At 38.1% G+C, this 20,993-nt stretch overlaps 1 protein-coding gene across 1 annotated transcript in view; it reads left to right on the top strand.

The window, feature by feature from the left end:
• Dgki (diacylglycerol kinase iota) overlaps positions 1-20,993 on the top strand; it is a 466,489-nt gene that overhangs the window by 416,021 nt on the left and 29,475 nt on the right. The window contains 2 exon segments of the mRNA XM_063250554.1: positions 16,354-16,391; positions 19,654-19,774. Coding sequence (XP_063106624.1) covers positions 16,354-16,391; positions 19,654-19,774 — 159 coding nt within the window.

Here is a 20,993-nt window from a genome sequence, read left to right as displayed (position 1 = left end):
TATCAAGAGTCCTACTAACCTTTAAATGTATAAAATTTAACCGAAAGCTCTTTTCGTAGGAATTCTATATAGGCAGTACTATCTACAAATACCAAGAATTTTGGATTTTTTTCCTCTTCAGTCATCTTACTTTATACATATTTTTCTTGTCCTTCCTGCACTGGTAGAACCTTCAATTCAGTGATAAATAGAAAAAAGTAAATGAAATCAGCATCACTGATGTTTTTCCTCCATAGTGAAATGTCATTCAAGAGTCAGCATTAAGTGGGAAGTTCATTGATGGGTGTTTATGCTGCTTGTATTGTTAGTTTTTTTTGTTTTTTTTTTTTTTTTTTTTTTTTTTGTAGATTTTTAAAAGTATCTTTGCTGTCATTCAAATCCATTAAATGTACCAGAAGTCAAATTTTGTTGACTTTTTCTTTATCTTCTGAGGTGACAACTTTTTTCATTATCATCTTTCAATATTATATCTTTCATCGATTTTCTAATGGAAACCAATGTCATACTCATGAATTGAACTTGAGTTGGTCCTTATTTTTACTTCTTTTATACAGAGCTAGATTTAATTTACTAATATTTTGTTTGGATATTTGCATCCACGATCATGAATTGGCTGGTCTCTATTTTTCTTTTCTCTTGTAAAGAGCGTGTGTCATAGTCTTAGCTTTGTAAAATGAATTGGGAAGTTTCTTTGTCTAATCTCTGGGAGAGTTTGCACTACATTTTAGTTAGCACTGTCTGGAATATCTTGTATGTACTTCTGTAATAGTCAGATTTCCTGTTAATGAAACAAATATATAACATCCGTAATTTAAAGGAATAGAGGTTTATGGTTTTAGAGAACTCTGTAGAAGATCGGCCGACTCCAATAGATGATCAGCTGACTCCAAGACACAAACATCATGGTGGAGGGGCAAGGCAGAGGAAAGGTGCTCATCTCATGGCAGATAGAAGCAGAGCAGAGGAGCAGAGCCTGAGCAGAAGGGACTAGAGGTCAGATTGAGTACCAAGATCAAGCCACCATAACTCACCCAGGTATACCCAGAAAATTCCTTCAAGCTAATCAAATCAACAATCCAGTTTAATTGTTATAACTACTATTATCCCTGTTTTACTGATCAGGAAACTAAGGCACAGACTTACTAGGTGATTTGTCCAAACCACATGCCTAGTTTGTAGGCGTTAGAACAAAAATGCAAGTCCAGTAATCTAGATTCAGATTGTATTCTAAATTGTTCCTCTGTGCTATTCCTCAATAGCATTGCTTCAGCTTTAAGCTCATGTAAAATATGATTTTCTTCATTAAGTAAATATCTCATAATTTTGTGAAGTTTATTGGGTAGGAATTGATCAGCAAACACTAAAGATATTTTTTTATATAAGTACACAGTACGCTTGACACTAAATAATAGTCCAAAGATATATTTCTAATTCATTTTTCCTAACCCTCATACTTCTAATTAAGGAAACAGGAATTTTGTTTTCTTCTAATATTCTATATTCTTTATCAGCTAGTTATTGAAAGTTATTTTCTTTAAGGAAATATCACCACTGTGATCAGAAAAGGGAACAGACTGAGAAAGTTGTTTTTTCTTTTCATATCAGCTATTTATTGGTCAAATTGTGATGAGTACCTTGTGGGTAGTACAGATGGAAACATCTGTGGATCTTTAATTACCTTGCTAGGAAGAAATTGTGATATGAGTCATCACAGTGTACTCCTTTACCATGACATTAGGCCATCTAACAGGAAGTTACTCGATTATTTCTTTTTTGCCTCATATCCAGTTCCTTATATGTCATCTCTCCTTGGCGTTCTAATTAGATTCAGACTTTAATGCTTACTTTTGAGGATTATCCATACTGTGCTTTAGTTCATGTTGCTTTAGGGATTTATTTTGACTATCCTTACAGATCCTTCTGAATTCCATCTGTCCATATTCACTCAGTTGTGCAGTTTATGTCACCTCCTGCCATCCTCTGAGAGAATGTCTTCATTGTCCTTCATTCAGATCTGTCCGCTGTGCCCATTCATCTCAATGTCTTGGAACCATCTCTGTAAAGCCTTAAGTATAAACTATGATGAATTTTCCTGACAACTCTATTACCCATAATTTCTCCTTCCCTATTCTCCTACTTTTGTTACATATTTTATTATTTTCTGCTGGGTGGTATTGTTCTCCTTATTTCACTATAAATGCAGTGAATAGAGATTCCCTATTCTGTGCTATGCCCTGGCACGGAACTGATCCTCGCTATACACGTTTCACTGCTAAATCTGCTCTGCTATGCAATGTTGGCAGATAGAAGCTTGCAGCGCACACCATTGGATCCAACTGCATCCTCATTAATGTTGTTTCCTGCAGTGGAAGCGAGGTCAGCCCTGGTTTGTTTTTCAAAAGACTCAGTTACTAATGTGCTGAAAAGATGACCTTTTACTGATTGCTCGCCTATGACTAAACGTGTGAAAGAAAGGAATTTTAAAACATCCAAAATGTTTGTCCTTGCTTTGTCTTCTTTTACAAATCCTAAGAAAACAGATTATCTATTAATGACTAAACCATAAAACAAGTGAACAAATCAGCAGAATCTACCCCAGGTATCCCAAAATCTATTTATTTTATTTTATATGTACCTTGATCTTAATCTTTTCATTCCCCCTTACTAAATCTCATTATGAACTGTAACCATACAGTTCTTTTAATCCTTTTAGTTTTTAGAAGGCTTTGTTGGATAACTATCTAATTATCTTTCAAAAGCTGATTGAATGTGCTTGTGGGAGGAGAAAACTCTTTTACTAAGATTTACCTACAACTTTGCTTTAGATTGCCTTTGGGTTCAGAAAGTATTTAAATGAAGATAGTAAAAATATTGAAAAATAAAAAAAGTATTAGAAAAAAAGGAGAGAGCTTTGAAGGAAGTAAATTAGCCTCTTGCTTTGTATTTAAATGAAAAGATCAGAGTGTATCACATAGGATACATATTTAGCAACAGAAAAAGACTTTTTGGGTTTCATTCTCAAAGATAAGTCAATGTAGTACCAAAGATAAATGTCAAAAAGTAAATGAGAAATCCCTGACTCTCTGTCTCTATGTACTCATTTATGGCAGAAGAAATGAGAATTTAATTACATCTACTTTTTAAAGACTACTGTGCTTATTTTAAGATTTCTACTGCATCAAAGTATATGCCTTGGATTATATCAGCAGTCAGTGTAGCAAGAAGGCTGGTGGATGTAGATAGTTATTATAATTTGACCCTCAAAAGAGGATACTTATCACTCCATTTATCTGTTTTATATTTGACTAAAATCCTATTCTTCAGACAAAAAGATTTTCTCCAGAATGCTGTACCAACAGCTTATTATTTATTTCAGCTTTTCCTTGAAAAAAAAAACAAAAAAACAAAAAAACAAAAAACAAAAAAACCCTGCTGCTGCTGGCTGGTTTCTCTGAATGATGGCTTTGTATGATTTCCAGTTTGTCATAGATATGTTGCTTGAACCTATATGTTCTTGAAGCATTCTTTCTATTGGTGTTTTTGTCCGGGCTATCTCTCACAGCTACTTAGGCCTGGGCTGTTCTGAAGACATCTGTGCAAAAATATAACAGATGCACCTTCTTACAAATTCATAGAGTCAACTAAATGTGCCTTCATTCCATTGGCCTTCTTACATTAGTCCTCGTTTTCTGGGTTCTTTTGGGTGCCCTAAGTTTTATCTTGTAACTTTTTTTTTAGTAACTTTCCTTTCCCTGCCAACGTAACTTTTAGATGGTCTGTGCTTTTTCTAGAGGGCAACTTGATTTTCTACAACTTTGATGATAGAGCCAGAAAACAATAGTACATGGAGACCACTAAACTGCATCCCACTGGGCAGGCCAGGGAAATCTTGGGAAAAGAGCACCTGGAGTCATTATGGAGGAACCTCATGGTGCTGTCAGTTGCTACACCCCGACAAGGGAGGCAATTTTGTATCCTGCTAAGAGATGCAGGCTTCTTAGTAATATTTTCCATGACTTCATCCCATGTCACATTCATCCTATGTCACTCTCTTCATCCTGGAAATGATAATGATGATTGTAGGTATCCAGGAGGCTTATTGTGAGGAGTAAATTAGGTAAAGCTTCTGGCTCTGCCTAGCACACAGGATGCTTGCAAACAGAAACATGCAAAAAAAGAGCAAGAGAAAGTGTCAATGTCAAACAGCCAAGTTGGAATATACTTTTCTACCAACAGAGCTCATAAAACCTGTTTACATGGGCTTTTGTCAACAGGAAAGCCTGTTGTTTTTTAGGTTTACTAGGACTAGGTATTTCCTTCTGATGACAGGTCCTCAGGCAGCAGACACCTTCTCTCATTCTGAGCAATGGTCAGTTACTTGAGCATGTAGTACAGAGCTTACTGTGAAAAGAGCGGTGGTCCCGAGAAGAAAAAAACAGATCTTTCCAGCTCTCTTCCGCATAGGCTGGAGGCACAAGATTTGCCTCTGTCCTTAGACTCCATGGAACAGCCTGTACTGGAAGTCCTCATAAGCCTTGTAGACTCCTGGGCTTCTCAGCCAAAAAAAGAGTATCAAACAGACACATGAAGAAAAATAAAAAATATGACCGAAAATTTTGAAGAAGTATCTTGGAGATACCTGTGCACTGTACTTTAAGGGGCAAGCAGGGCATGTCTTCAAAGGGCAGCCAACTGTGTCTGCTTGTGATGAAAAATGATGCTACCATTACACCACCTTGCCACTGACCCTCTTTCTGCAAAGAGAGATCATCATCTTTGTCAGTGTATAAATGCTGCAGGTGGCTTCCACACTGGTAGCTGTCCTTAAGAAGTTAGCAAAACCCAATGCTATTTAATTATATAGCTTCCAGCTTTTTTCCTGACAAAGCAAAGCCTTGCTGCTCATTAAAAAGGAAATTTGTAATCCCCCAGAATACACTTTAGTGTTCTTCATTTGCTGACAGTTCCACTCCTTATATCACCCTAAAAGCTGAAGGCAGTAGTTTCAGCCACAAAAAAAGGTGATATTTTACAAGACTGAACAAAAGTCTTCTAAAGTATTATTATCTCTGTAAACTGTTGGGTTTTTTTCCCCCTGATCATTGTAACTTCATTAGCTAACGTTGTCCATGTCTTATCTCAGCAAGCACAGCCCACACAGTGAGTCTCTTCTTCAGCATCAGGTTTGCTAGCAGTCTCCTCACTAGCTACTTAATTCTTTTATTTTTGAGAGTAGAGTGGTAGTCTTGACTGAGGATATATTCTGAAAATTGAAGTCTAGGAGTACTTTTCATTGACTAGGGGTGGGAGGAGAATCTCTGGCCTCACATTATTTAGTAGATGCTAGAAGATGTTCTACCAGCATCCCTCAGCCATTCCCTCATTTATCTCTTTCTCTCTCCCCCCATCTCAGTCATCTGGTTTTTCAAGTGAAGCTGTGTATGAGTTCTTCCTCCAGCCTTTGAGGCTGACTGCTCATCTCTTCAGAAAAACCTCCCAGATTTTCTGCCAGTGTAGATCCTTCCATCTTGGACAATTTCTGAACAATTTTCCAAGAAACCGGTTTCTGTATCACTTTCTGTTTTCTTTCATTCAGGGGCTATGTAGGTATGTAAGTGTTAATTTTATAGCTACTCTTTTCTTTCTTAGAATATATGAATTTATTTGAAAAGTGAAGCTTTAGTCTTCATTCATTTTCCCAGCAGCTGGATGGTAAAATCAGATCTCTCATAAATACCATTAAAGACTTACTGACATATTGACGCCAATCTATTTAGTGTTTTATCTGTTGAACATGCTCAGAACTAACCATTTACATTATTCTTGCTTCTCAGCCATGTTTCTGATTAGTCATCTTACCATGATGCTGTAATGGAAAGTAAGGCTTATTTTTCAAATGTGAATTTCAAGTACACTAATAAGTGAGGGCATACTTTAGAAATTCTGTTTTATAATTGCACATTTTTGCTATATGGGTATAATATTTTACTATCTTGTGTCCCTACAAGTGACCTTTGCTATACGCACTCCTTGTTTGCTTCACCTCTTTTCCAGTGAGGGATGTTTCAGCTGATTTCATTAGAAAGACCTTGTTTTAGAGTGATTGATTTCTGCTGGCCACTGATAAGGTCCTTAAACATGCAGGTAACCCATAAGCCTATAATCCTCTTGAGCTCTAGAATACACTCTTCTGTACTTGCATCCTATCCTTAAACAGTATTTCTCCCTCAGTCTTGAAGTTTGCTTGAAGCCAGTAGCCATCCATCACTTTCAGGCCACATCAGATTTGCTTACAGCTTTTATTGGATGAATTATGTGTCTACTTTTTCAACTTGAGTTCTTAGAAGTCTGAAGGACACTGCCAAAATACATCAAGTGAATTCAAGCAGACCAGTCATGAGAAGAATTCCAGCATGATGAGTGAAGGGATGGAGCCAAAACCCTGATGGTATCTCTTAGCTGATTTATTTGTACAAGTTGGTAGGAGCTGCAGGCTATCAGTGTCTTCTCATCTACGTGGCACTTTCCTCTCAACTCTGAGACTAGTGAACACCTTGATTATAGCTCTTTTACTATTCTTTCCCTCTCACGATCATAGCTTCATCATCTAAATGCTAAGAAGGCAAAAAATAGACCAAGATAGTCAATCTATGTAAATTTTTCTCCAACATTTCGGGGATGAAATACCTCAAGAAAATACTAGAATTCTTTTTTAATCTCTTAAATTTGCTAAATCAGCTTGCAATATGCTAAGCATTTTAACATGAATTACTTCATTCAAATGTTAAGAAGGGAAAAGAGTGGTATTGTGTGCCATTATTATTTTGGGTTCATGAATTTTGTAAGGTATAATCAGATTAAAGCCTTTTACAAATAAGAAAAATCCTCCCTGCTTGGGCAAGCTTAATATTTACTGGGCAAAAATAATGGGATTCTGAAATACCAATGCTAGGAATGAATTTGTTTTTTCTACTTTTAAGGGAACAGTTTGATATTATCTTAGATGGTGGTGCTATATAAACAGTGTGTTGCATGCTACATTTAGATATGATGCTATTAAATTTTTCCTGGAGAAAACATTAATAGTGACTTATAGAATCTGGCAAGATATTTTCAAGAGCCTCTGCTGATCACTGTGTGACAGTTGGCATATATGTTCTTTACGCAGATGGCTGAAAGTACTATAGGGTAAACTTGCTTTCACTAATCCAGCACTCAAAGGTAATTAATTAGAACTGGCCCAGGGCTCACTTCCAATCTCTAAGGAAGTGGTATGGATCGTTATTTAATACAGGGCTCTGGCCTGGCTCAAAATACAAATATCTGTGGTTTTACAGTGGTATTTTGCTGCTTCTAATAGACACAATGAGGTTTTCAAAGAGATTCAAAACTATTGAAATAGTGAATAGAGCAGAGATCAGTAAAGTGGGTGTACTCACTCCCTAGAATGTCTTCTTTAATTTCAAGTTTGAAGACTGTTGAAAGAACTAGGTAAATCACCAGGGTATATGACCAACCAGATTTTTATTTTGCATTTTATTAATTTTCTGCATCATAAGTTTTCAGAGAAATACTAGTATGAGTAAAATAAGAAAGAAATCTTTAAAAATGGCCTCCATGCTTGTGGCTTAATTGCAGAGATGCAACTTTGACATGTGAAACAGCTAACACTCTCAGAACAACAAATAAACAAATGGGATGCTTTGAAAAGACATCTGGTTCCTGTACTGTTTATTACCAATTCCAGTGGTGAATAAAAGAAGTGGAACCCACTACTCCTGAAGGGCACACTTCCTGGTCCTCTGGCAGTAAAGGGAAGGTATTCTGCCAGGAGGGAACACTAGATAGGGACTGTTTGTTATTTCTCCAAAAAGAAAAACCTCTTCCATGCTAATGGGAGCTTCAAAACGATTGCTATAACAGATGGAAAGAGCCCATCTACATTCATGCATGCAATTAGCAGGAACTAATTGAATTTGAGGGTTAATTCTGTCATTCGAGAAAAACAAACCTATTTATATCTGCCATTTACAATTAAACACTCTGAAATGGATTTTGCACAGGTGTTGTCTGAGTGTAAGACCATTGAAATATTTAATGACCCTTAGATGCCACTGATGGATCAAAGCCAGCACTGATGAGATGATCCCCAATGGAAGATGTGTGCCCTGCTCCCTGAACTTCACGGTTCTTGAGTGGAGCAGAGAGTGATGTGGGAGCACGAGGGACACAGGCCTAAGGCTCAATGAGTAGTATTTCTGCTGAAAGAGGAAAATGGGGAGGAAAATAAGAGAGTCTCTCCTCTCATGTCTGATGATTAAGAAGAAACTGAGGTCAGAGGTCACCTGAGCTAAAGTTTCAAATTCTATCAGAAGAATTCTACAAACTATAACAAATAATCTTCCCAGTGAGTTTCGTGACTGGGTGACACACAAAAAGAGGGGAAAAGATGCTTTCTGGTCTTGGGTCTGAATTCTTTTTGTGTCACTTTGATACAGCACACCCATATCAATGCCATTCCCACAGTTCTCTTGATCTGAGTATCACCAGGTCCACAGATTATCCTTGCATTCCATCAAGCTTATTCTTGGCCTGGATACCAGGCAGCTCATATCATCAGCGGCCCAAAAGCTCACCTCTGTGAGATACCTTTTTCTGCATAGCTTTTCCTGTATTTACCTTATCAGAAACACTCTGTTCAATTTTTCTACTTTGTGAGCAGCCAGCCATGGTACAAAAGCAACAAACTGTAAAGGCTAAGCTCACAAAAATGGAATTTAGTATAATCATCAAACACAGGGAAGGTAATCTAACACTCATTTAATGGTATGATAGCCACTGTGAAGTATGCTAATCAGGCATAAATGGGAAGCAGCTCAGGGAAATGGCTGTAGTTAATATTATTTTACATAGACATACTGAACAAGTCCAAGATGAGGTGAGAAAAAGGAGAAATTAGATATGTCTAAAGTCCTCTGCATTTTGATCTAGGCCTAGAGGAGTTTCTGACAGTCAGGGATAAGCTATGCGACAAGTTATTCCTTATAATAACAGCTAAAATGCTGAGAAATTTTAAAAATAATCTAATACAGCAAATTCATGATTATTCTTATCGTGAAACACAAATCTGTCATTTTTCTATTATTGCATAAAAAGCCATTTCAAAACACAGAGACTTAAATCACAAGTTACTTATTTGCTCAAACATCTCCATGTTGGCCAGGGTTCTAAGTACTCTGTCATGTCTACTGGGAGCTGAAAGACTTACTTTCAGAGTGACCACATGTAGAGCTGGTCACTGGGAGCAGCTGGCACTCTGGGTTCTCCCCTAGGCTGCTCAGGCTTCCTCGGGAAATAGTGCCCATATTCAGGAGACAGGACACAGGCTCCATTTCTCAATGGAAAGAGGGTGAAGTCCACATCACAAGACTATCATGCAGGAAAGAGATGCTGCATGACTGTTTCTGGAAAGCACAAACTGACACATCCTATTTGAGTTGAGAAGAGCTGTTAGAGGGTTGGGGTTGGTCTTCAGGTGAGGTTAGGAAATGGCCTCTGACCACCAGCCTCTGTTACCTGCATCAGACATGGGAAAGCATTATGCCTATGATGGCATCTGATCCATGACATATGTATCTCAGCAGACAAATCAGAGAGACTGAAAATTGCTAATCTGAAACAATAATTTTTGAAGCAAAAGAAGGCGGGTACATAATGTGGATGTTTTCAAAACAGTCACAACAATGTCTCCCTACACAATCATCTTACAATGTTACTTTGTCCAGTTAAGTGTGTGTCCTGTCTCCTGAATATGGACAAACCTGGGACTTCAGCTAGGACACTTTGTGATTTCAAGGGATCTCTACAGGTTCTCCTGGGACGGCTTCTTTTGGAACCGAGCCACTATTTCCCGAGGAAGCCTGAGCAGTTGATGGGAGAAGAACCCAGAGTGCCAGCTGCTCCCAGTGACCAGCCCTGCACATGGTCACACTGAAAGTGAGTCTTTCAGCTCCCAGTAGACCTGAGAGAGTTACTCAGAACCCTGGCCAACATGGAGATGTTTGAGCAAATAAGTAACTTGTGATTTAAGTCTCTGTGTTTTGAAATGGCTTTTTATGCAATAATAGAAAAATGACAGATTTGTGTTTCACGATAAGAATAATCATGAATCTGCTGTATTAGATTATTTTTAAAATTTCTCAGCATTTTAGCTGTTATTATAAGGAATAACTTGTCGCATAGCTTATCCCTGACTGTCAGAAACTCCTCTAGGCCTAGATTAAAATGCAGAGGACTTTAGATATATCTAATTTCTCCTTTTTCTCACCTCATCTTGGACTTGTTCAGTATGTCTATGTAAAATAATATTAACTACAGCCATTTCCCTGAGTTGCTTCCCATTTATGCCTGACTAACATACTTCACAGTGGTTATCTGTACTATTAAATGAGTATTAGATTACCTTCCCTGTGTTTGATGATTATACTAAATTCCATTTTTGTGAGCTAAGCCTTTACAGTTTGTTGCTTTTGTACCATGGCTGGCTGCTCACAAAGTAGAAAAATTGAACAGAGTGTTTCTGATAAGGTAAATACAAGAAAAGCTATGCAGAAAAAGGTATCTCACAGAGGTGAGCTTTTGGGCCGCTGATGATATGAGCTGCCTGGTATCCAGGCCAAGAATAAGCTTGATGGAATGCTGGGAAAAATCTGTGGACCTGGTGATACTCAGATCATGAGAACTGTGGGCACAACATTGATGTGGATGTGCTGATTACCCAGCATTGTACTGGCACAAAGGGAATTGGTGCTTAAAGCCATAAATTGACTTGACTTTATATGTCCTGCTCTTCTGTGACTCTTTTGTGAAATTATTTCAAGTTGTGGCTGTTCTGCTTTGAGTAAAACAAAAGGGAAAGAACATATCATGGTGGGAAGGAACTTGACCTTTGTAGAGTAGAGAGCAGTAAATGAAACAAGTCCTGTGTCTCTCACCTCATCCCTTTAATATCTCTGTGACCTTGGAAAGATCAATTCATGTTCTGAGACTATATTTTCACATTGATGAAATGAGAGAGTTAGACTAAGGCCAAAGGCAAGTCCAGAATATGGAATATAACTACTTTTAAGTAGATAGGTTAAGGTTGTGATTTTTGGACCATATACAAAAATACTGAGTAAAAATAAAAGAAATCTGCAATCCCAAATATGTTTATGATTTTCAGTGACTCAACTAATCTGTTACTTAGGTATCCATAAGCATTCTGTGGCTGGTAGTTTTGTTTCTATTTTCAATTTTTTCTGCAAGTTTTAATAAAATTTTAAAGGCAGCTACGAAAGGTTGAGTAACAAATAGTTGATTCAATTAAAGATTATTACTTCAAAACTACTAATTAACTATGAACAAAAGACTAAATTTTTAAGAATTGATTTAAGTCTATTGGTTTTTTATTCTGATTTATTCATATATCTTAATATACTTATTTTAATTGAGTTAATGAGAACTACAAAGTGTATATGTAGCTCTGCTAAGTTCTATGTACTTTTTATTATTCTGCACACCAAGGATTGCAACCTAAACAATCCATTCAGAAGCAGTCAATTTTACTTCTCTAATTTTCTTTAGTCTAAGACAGTTGTTTTTGTATGTGTTGGGTTGAAATTATCAGTACTTCACAGTGTTCCACATAGATGACCATATAGTGATCAGTTTCTTTGTTTCTTGACTTTATTTGTAACACAGATCCTCCGTAGCACAGCTTTTAATCTTCCTTTTTACAAGAGAGAACTGAAGTTGTTAAACTAACTTGCCCAGAGTCATAGCTAGTGAATGGTATTCTGGCATAAACCTGGGTAACCTGAATGCAGATTCAATTCCAGTAGGTCTTTTGTTAGTTATGCTATAGCTTGTTTTGTACATTTTCCCCCAAAATGTATGCTCTAAATTGAATGAAATGTGTTTAGTACACAGCTATATTCCCATTACTTTGAACAGGGCTTGGGCTGAGGGGAATAAGTAGGGCTGTTGATTAGTTCTGGATTATGTGACAGATAGAGTAGACCTGGTATGAATAATAGAAATTTAATTTCTCAGGATTATGGATGCTGGGAAGTCCAGAATCAAAATACCAGAAGATTAAATATCTAGGAAAGTTGTGTTCTTTGTTCCCAAGGTGTACCTTCTACTTCTAGTCTCACAGGGGAAAAAGAGATAAAATATGTCCTCACATAGTGGAAAAGATGGGCCTAGTAGGTCTCTAGGACCTCTTTCATCTCTTAAATCTTTACTTGTTTATTTATTTTAATTCCATATACTGGTACTTTCTTGAAGTAAAGCACACTAAATCAAATCAATTACAATAATATACGAGCCATACCAAGAAAATATTTGTAGTTATGTTGATATCCCCAAATGATTTCCATTTTTCAAAGACAATTTCAATGCCATAGAAACATTGCTTGTGACTTTAAGATGAAGAAAGCGAGATGTCGTATCATATCAAAGGAAGTAGTCTCTTTGCCAGAGTGGATCTCTCATAACTTAATCTAATCCCAAAAGGCTACACCTCCAGTAACTTATACGAAGGGGATTTATATTCAGCAGGAATTTTTGAGGGACCCACACATTCAAATTATAGCCATTGTCTTTTCCCTTTCCTGATTCTGAGTGATGGAGGCCACCTGTTCCTTCCATACTTGAAGTCCGAACACATCCTCACTTTTAAGAACCCAGGCTAACCCAGGAAGGACTTGGAGAAGGTAGACAGTGAATTCCCTCCTGCCAGTGCCAACCTTCTTCTGCCTTGGAATGTATACTGGACACCAGTTTAGTTGAAGAAGTAGCCCCAAAGAGAAATAAATCACTTCATGTGATCTAATAATTCAACTCCAAGTATCTGAAGTGAGAGCTCTCATAGTTCTCTGCCACTTTAGTGTTCCTGCCTTAGTGTTTATGTTTATATGATATAATTTTTTCAAGAAAACTTATTCACCCACTTTCCTTAATTCTGGAATTTTGAGGCATTTTTTTATTAGTGGGAAGGATTTTGAAAAAGATGAATAGGAATACCCCAAGCTCCAGAAATAAAGAACAATACTATAATCATAACATGTCATTATTTCTTTTAAAGCTTGAGTTTTCTGAAGGTTATTATCTAAAGTTGAACACTAATAGATTCAGGTTTTCTTTATGCAGAAGAAATTGTAAGTAACAGTGTTCATACAGAAAGACATTAACCAAGGAAAAGAAGTAGGCTTTGTTCCCAATAATGTTTGCATAATAGCTACCCTTGGGTGTATTACTTGACTTAAAAATAAATATTTATGCTTTGCATATTTAGCACAACAGAAATTATTTGTAGTTGTGATTCTGTAACATGATCCTCTACCTATTCATGGAGACTTTAAGCTGGGAGACTTTTGGAAGCCGGCAAACATAAATACCAGTGCTCATGAATGATCCCGGGTGGAAGCTGAAAGAGGCTGTCCTGTGGGGAGTCTGGGGCTGAGAAGCAAAAATCAGGTCATTACTGTGTTTTCAGGGGGAAGGAGCAGGATAGAACTGGCTTGCAGAAAAGCACTTACGTGCTTCCATTTTCTGCTTTTTCCTTCACAGTGGCTTCCCCCACCTGCCATGTAATGTGACAACTTAGAGCACTTTGCAGGCTCTTACAGGCAGAGTGACTTGTCACTTCCTTTACTTTGTTCTGACTTCATCTTAAAAGGACATCCAAGCCTGCTCTGCCAATTAATTTTATTTCTCATGAATAAACTGGCTTCAGCTTCACCTCTTCCAAGAAGCCTTCTCTGAATTACATCACTAGCCACTAAGTTTTAACCCAGCCTCTCTTATTGACTGATGGATTAAAATCCTCAGTAGACTTAGACCTAGAGAATTCTTTCCTCATCTTGATCTATCATTTATGTACACGAAATTTAGTACATATGTACTTTAAATTCGTTTGTTCCTTTTTTTTTTTTCTTCTTTCTTTCTCTCTTGCACCTTCTTTAATTTGAGCTTTTGAATTCTGAGAAAAGTTTCAGTATATATTATTGAAATCAGGCTATGGTAATGTTTTGAACTTCTAGGTGTAAGTTGAAAGGCTTTACATTAATTGTTCCCACATGCAAATTTTCCTATTTCTTTCATAACCTGGCTATTCTGCTGAAGCCAAGAGAAAGTCTTGTAATATTAAAGAACAAAGTGGTTTATTCCACTAGACTTCTGATTGCTAATGGTTTCCCCAGGCTCTCTTCCTTGTATGTTTATGCAGGGTTGTGTCTTGAAGGTAAACATATCCCATTGGCTCCTTTGTCTGTGGCTTTCATTGGATGGTATCTCTGCTAACACAGATGTATCTGTCCAACTTCAGATCCCAAGTGCACCCTCATTGCTCCTTCTGAAGCATCCATATGCCTTTTTTTCATGTACTTATATGCAGTCAAGCAGTACTGAAAAGTATTCCTTAGGTTTCCATAATATATTTACTTACAAGCACTTTTTAATCTTTGACCCTCTTTCCAGAGTTGAGCAGTAAAGCTGTTATTCTTATTTGCCTGTGAGAAACTGGCTAAAAACATTGAGTAACTTCTTAAATTATATGCCCAGTAAATTACCGAGTTCAAATTAGACTCCAGCCTAGAACTTTCTTCTCAATGCTGCAAATCTGACAAGAGTATAGTCTGCCACTTTCTGCAGGCCTCACCAAGCCTACTGGTATTCTGCATGCTGGGCATACAGCAGCATTGGACAGAGCGGGACTAGACACAGGGATCTACTTTGCAGTTCTGTCCCTTGGGAGAGTCACTTCACTTCAAACTCCAGGGTCCTTGCATGCAAAACAAAAACAAAACACAGTATTTTCTCAGGTTGTTTTGACACATAACATCTTACTAATTTCTTCTCAACTGTTTCCTTTTAGTTTCTGTTTTCTTTCCTTTCAGCCAGCTCTGCAACTTCTTGGTTAGCTTTTGTACTATGCATAACACTGTACCTGGATTCATGGGGACTGAGAAGTATGTAGAGTGTAACCCGTATATCTTCCTGTGGAGAGAACCGTCCCTCCTCCCTTTCCTAGCCTCCATTTGCGTCCATTCTTTTCTGCGTCCTCCTCCCTTCCATGTTCAGGCAGCCTTCTCCATCACCATAGTTTCTGATAGTTCCTGCTTTGTCTGAGGGCTAAGTCCTGTGCCTCAGCATATTTAACTAGCAGTGGCCCTTTGCATGTGCCCACCCAGGAGTTCAGTGTTCAAGAGAAAAGCCTTAAGACTGTGGTTAGTTTCAGCCAGGGACTCTGTGTACTTTGATGCTGCTATGCTTTAGGGTAACTCTATAGAGAAATGGTTCAAACAAGAAGGATAAAATGTTACTTCGTGAAATAAATTTAAATTATTTTTCTTCTAACTTTGTGTGAGTTTAAAGCCTAAAACACTATTTTTGAGTAGTTTCAGAACTGAGATACTTGTTTTTCTAAAAGAACCATTTTCACTCTGATACAGATAGTTCTTTTTATGATCCATAATCATTATCAGTCATGCATTCACATTTTGCCCTTTGTCAGTCATATTGTCTTATTTTTCTTTTACATCCCAAATGCCCTGCTAAGTCGTTAGAGATTTCTGTGTTCCCAAGGAAACACATTACAAGTAGTTTAAGTTATCTAAGACCTTCAGGCTTCCTTAATAGCAGTTGTCTATGAACTGAATACAACACATACAGTTATTCTTTTTAAAACAGAATTAAAACAAATGTGTTTCCTCTGTGTTGTCTCTGGTCCTTTTAATATCCCTAGCAGTGAGTCACATTTATTTATCATTGCAAAACACACAGTCAAAATGAGTGGTGATTTCTTAAACTCTGAGAAAGTATAAGAAACTAAAAAGAGCAGCCACTATCATGATTAGGTCCTCACCCTACATTCAATGGCTTAGGGGCATTCATTGGAGTGCAAGAATACTTTTGCCCTCCTTACAAGGTTTATAGTTCTATTTTATAGTTGTGTAAACTGAGGCTCAAGGAGTCAAGTGATTTACCCAATGTTCCATAGCTTTTAAGTGTCAGAGGTGTCCAGTTTGAGTAACTCCAAATTTCTTGTAGCCTTTCCTGTACCAGGCCCTAGGGTGGTGGGGGATGGTCTCAGGAAGGTTAAACTTGATTTATGAGGTTGTTGTCAGGTAGAGAATGACTAAAGAAGGGCTTTTGTCTGTTTGACCAAGATCCAGCCTTAGGCATGCCTCCGCTTTGCTGGTTTCTTTCCTAACAGAGACTGCAACTCCAAATTTGGATCCAGCCTTTTGTAACATTTTAATGAGAGGGTCGTCTACTAATGGGGCATCTCTCTCTTGTCTTTCACAGCAATTTTGCAGGCAGTAATAGCTGGTGATCTTATGAAGGTAAGATATTCTCCTATGAAAACTTTGGTGATTCTTTAAGAACGTTAAATCAACATCATGCCTCACCAAATTGTTCAGGATCAGGTATATCACTTATCTTCCCTTCTCTGGCACTGCCTGAGGAGAAAGAGGAAGGTTGCTCCTGAGAAGTGAGCAGAGAGAGAGAAGGGGAGCACTCCTAGTGTGTCTGCATTTCCTACCAGCAGAGGAGCTGTGGAAGAACACCCTGGATTTGCCTGGCTTAGTTTAAATGGAGCACATATCCTGGGATGCTGTGCATTCAGTGCCCCAAATTCCTGCTGTCTAAGAGCTGATATCTGAAGAATTTAAAGATTTTTCTTTTGGACAGGTAATGGAATTAATACAACTATAAGAATTACCTGAACCATAACCCAAAAATACATTCTCAGGCCAAAGCATACAACTGCTGTTATTATAATGTTACAATTTGGGAGTCATAGTTAACCCGGAGAAGGCTACCTTTGAAAATCTACATTTTTGCATCTATATATATTTTCTGGTTAATTTAGTTGAGGAAAATGGTAATGACTGTCTTGAGAGTGAATGTAAATTCTGAAGTCAGATTGCCTGATTCAGATCTTGGTTCTGCCATTCAGGATATGTGTTACTGCATATAATTAATAAATTCTCTCTGTGCCTCAGTTTCTGCATCTCCACAATGGGACAACAACAATAATGTTACCTTTTGTCTCTGATTTGTCATAAGGTCTTAAGGTATTCATATATTAAAGCTGTCAAAACCGTTTCAGTATATTTGAGGGGCTGAAAAATGTTAGTTGTTTTATTTAATTTCCAGTGTTAACCTGTATATTATAACAATTACATGGCGGGGTTAAGAATATGTTTATGTAAAGTAGTCTATGAGTATTTCAAAAGGTCTGTGTGAGATTGTGTCATTCTCAGCCATAGAGTCTGTCCATATGTCCTTGTATGACCTTGGTGACCTTGATCTGCCCTTCAAGAGTGGCATGTGCCTCAGGATGTATGTTACCTATTAGCATATCCAGCTAGGTAACAGTGCAGACAGAAACACCAAAAGGCTTAGGAGAAAGCCAAGAAGTACCATCATTTTTTTAAAAAGCATGTCATTTAGATGGAACAAGGAGACCTCTGCTACCTTTTAAATGGGTAGAAAGCAAAGATGGAGAAGTGGCAAACCTGTTGAGCAGCTTGCATCTGAGGGTACATAGCTCTGTCGGTTATGCCCCTGCCATTCATTGTCTAGGTCACAGTGTCACTGAGAAATGGTATCAGGAAGAGGAGAGTGCTCCCTGAGCTTTACTGTTTCCCGACAGTGACAAACAATGTCATGCTGTTCTCAAAGATTTGGGTGTGTTAGGGCCCTGTGAAGCACACACATGTGCAAGTCTGAGAACTTAAAAGCCAGACAATCCTGCAAAGCACTGGACATTGGAAACCTGGATTTTATGTTTCATCTTTCTTTAGTGTAGGCAACCAGTCTCCTGGGTCCCTGGCTGTATCCATACTTTTCTTACACTTAACACATGGTTATTGGAAATATGGGACGTTACTATGTTCAGTTGATTGTCTTACTATGTCCTATATTGTAATTATTTCTTAAATGACTAACAAGTAACTTAATAAATATTTCCTGAGAATAAAATATAGGGACAAAGGGTTTTTATTTTTCTAACGCTTCCCTTCCTTTTATAAAATCTTTTTCTGTCTTTTCCTTCCCTAGTATCTTTGCCCCCTTCTCTTTTCTATCTTTTTTTATTTCCTCTCCTGTGTGCAAAACATAATGGGGTAATCATTAAGAGAGATTATTTGACAGAGACAGAGGGGGGTAGGAATGTATAAAATTAGAGACTAGAGCACATCCTAGGTTCCCCCCACTGTGTGGCTGAAACAAATGGTCTCTGTGCAAGTGGGGTACATACATGCTACAGACTAGCTTCATGTTCATACCACCTGAAAACTCCATGGAAAGCTAGGGCCAAGGCAGCTGATCCTGACAGGGTCTGACTGGGTCTGCACTCCCATTCTTCTTGGATCTGCCCCCAGGGAGAGAAAGAGAGAGAGACAAGAAGGGGGTGGGGAGAGAATGAATCATGCTAGACCGTGTACCTGAGCACAACAGGATTCTCCTTTGCATCTTTGGAAAAGTGTAGCTACTTCTTTCTGTCCTCTTGTCCACTGCTTAGGAATGAAAATCCTTAAAATTCCTTACCTCCATTCAGCTACTCTTCTTGATCTATCTCTAGGCAGTCTCCCATGCCTTTTCCACAAGTGGCTTCTTGCCTGCCTTGTGCCCTTTTGATAATCTCACAGTGTCCCTCTGTGATTGCTTACACCTCGTCTTCCCTGCTGACTATAAGACTTTTGAGGCCATGGCCACATTTATCTTCGTTTCTGCTTTTTTTTTGGCTGTGGCCTACTAGGTTATTTGACTCTCATTTGTCCTTGGACTACCATTTAAAAGTTTTGAAAAGCCTTTTCTTGTCTTAGTGCACCACAATATAGGGAATAAGGACCCATTTACACTTTCTGTAGTGTTCATTATTTCATGAACTCCAGATTATATCTTCATTTAGCCTCCTGCCTCTCAGGCTGCCAACTTCTGCTCTTTTCTCCCTCATTCTTTCTCAAACAGAAACAACTGCATTCTCTGGATCATTTTGTTTCTCACCCTACACTTCTAGCTATGTTGGATGTGTTTATGAAAGATGTCAGTCCAGGGTGCAGAAATGGGTGAATGAAGAAAGAACCATGTGTGTGTACATGCGCTTGTGTGCAGAAAAATGAGAAACAGCTCTTGTATTTAGCAGTTATGTTTGTTAGAGATCAAAAAACAACTGAGGGCACAGGAAAGTAGCTTAACTACCAGACACAAAGACTTCCTGCCCATAATCATAATTATTCTCTTACTGGAAAGAGTCCTGAGCCAACCTAGGGAAGTTTTTGTTGCCTTCTCTACCTCTTTATCCTTTGAGGTAGAGACCAGTGCTCAGAGAGAAAAGCAAAAAGCAATCCAGCATGTTTTTGTTTCCTTGGGTCACTTCCTACCCACAAAGCCTCCCTGGAGTTAGGTGAGACACCAGCCATCCATATGAGCTATAATGTGGTCTAGGAATAGTACTTCATCTCTTTGACTTGTCTCCATGTCCTCTGAGGATGGAAACATTTGCGGTTTGCTACATTACTCTTATTTTATGACAAAGTAGCTATTACCTTTGTTCTGGATTCTGCCTGACCATTTTTCTGTGTGTGACTCTTTCAGCTAATGGAAAGCTATAAAAATGGAGGCAGTCTGCTAATTCAGGGACCAGACCACTGTTCACTCCTTCACTACGCAGCTAAAACCGGCAATGGGGAGATTGTGAAATATATCCTGGATCATGGTGAGTATGTGTAATGGACTTACCAGTGACCATTTATCCATGAAACAAATGACATTTTCCAAGTTGACATGCATACAGGGTATCTATACAGGCCAGAAATAGTCACCTAATTTTAGCTGACTTCTCTTCCTTATTTGCAGTGACTGAGTTTAGAGACCATTGATAGTATGGCATCTTACTCAGACATTAATAGAAGACATGTTTATATTGTAGTTTATGCAGGCAGTTGGGAATTAATTAATTTACACCTTAAAAGACAAAATCAAATTTAGCCTGAAAAAATGTGTTTCATTTTTATAAATCTTTTTTGAAAATTAAATCATCTACTTATTCCATATTCATAGTTAATTATTCTGAAGATTTATGATTATGTTTTTCCCCCATCTTTTTTTATCTCTCAATTTTGCTGTTTGATTGCCATTCATCTGTTCCACTCAAGTCATTCTTGATTCTCTCTGAAAATGCCTGGTGCTATTTTGTCCTGTGTGGCAGGCTATGCTACGTCCCAGAATGTTTCCTAACTATATTTCTGATTTAGAGTTAGATCATTTGCTTGGACATAGCAAGCATACAAGTGCTTTAGCATCAGCCTCTAAAAGCCCATTAAACCATAAACAGTATGACAGAGACCAAATCTTGCATGTCTCCTTTGGCTTTTCACGTTCAGAGTGTTTCTGGGCGTAAAGAACAAGAAAAGGGGGCAGTGGTGTATGCTGGCTTAGCTGTTTTGAAGGAGAAGATTGGAAGGTTGCGTCTCTGCTGGATCCAGACATGGAGCTCCTGAGAGACTTGAGCCTGTTCACACTGTACCCAACTTCATTCTGCAGATTGTAAGCACATTAGTTCTCCTCTTTGCTGTCTTCTTGGTCACTTTCAGTCCTCTCACTAGTTTGCCACCTACTCATTGAGAATGAATGTTTACTCACAAACTTTAAGGCATTCATTGCCCTCTCTGAAGTAAGGTGAGATGCTGGCCATCAGGTGGAATGACAGCATAACCCATCAGTTTGAATAAGTAGTATTTTATCCGTAGTTCTAGCATCCTCTGTGTGGCAGCCATAAAGCTTTAATCCATCTCTGTTTTGACCCAGGCTATGTTCTAAGTTGATTCTCTCAACCATTTAGGGGTTCTCAGATGATTATTGGAAGCGTCAGGACACCTGCACCTTTTTTTTATAGTTGGTCTTTTATTGTAGGAATCCTCACAGCATGGTTTTTT

Source organism: Cavia porcellus, unplaced genomic scaffold (assembly GCF_034190915.1).
Source record: "Cavia porcellus strain 051 isolate PalLab524CR breed Dunkin Hartley unplaced genomic scaffold, mCavPor4.1 scaffold_6, whole genome shotgun sequence".
Lineage (NCBI taxonomy): Eukaryota > Metazoa > Chordata > Mammalia > Rodentia > Caviidae > Cavia > Cavia porcellus.
The sequence above is the reverse complement of the archived record's forward strand: the minus strand, read 5'-3'. Positions and strand labels throughout refer to the sequence as shown.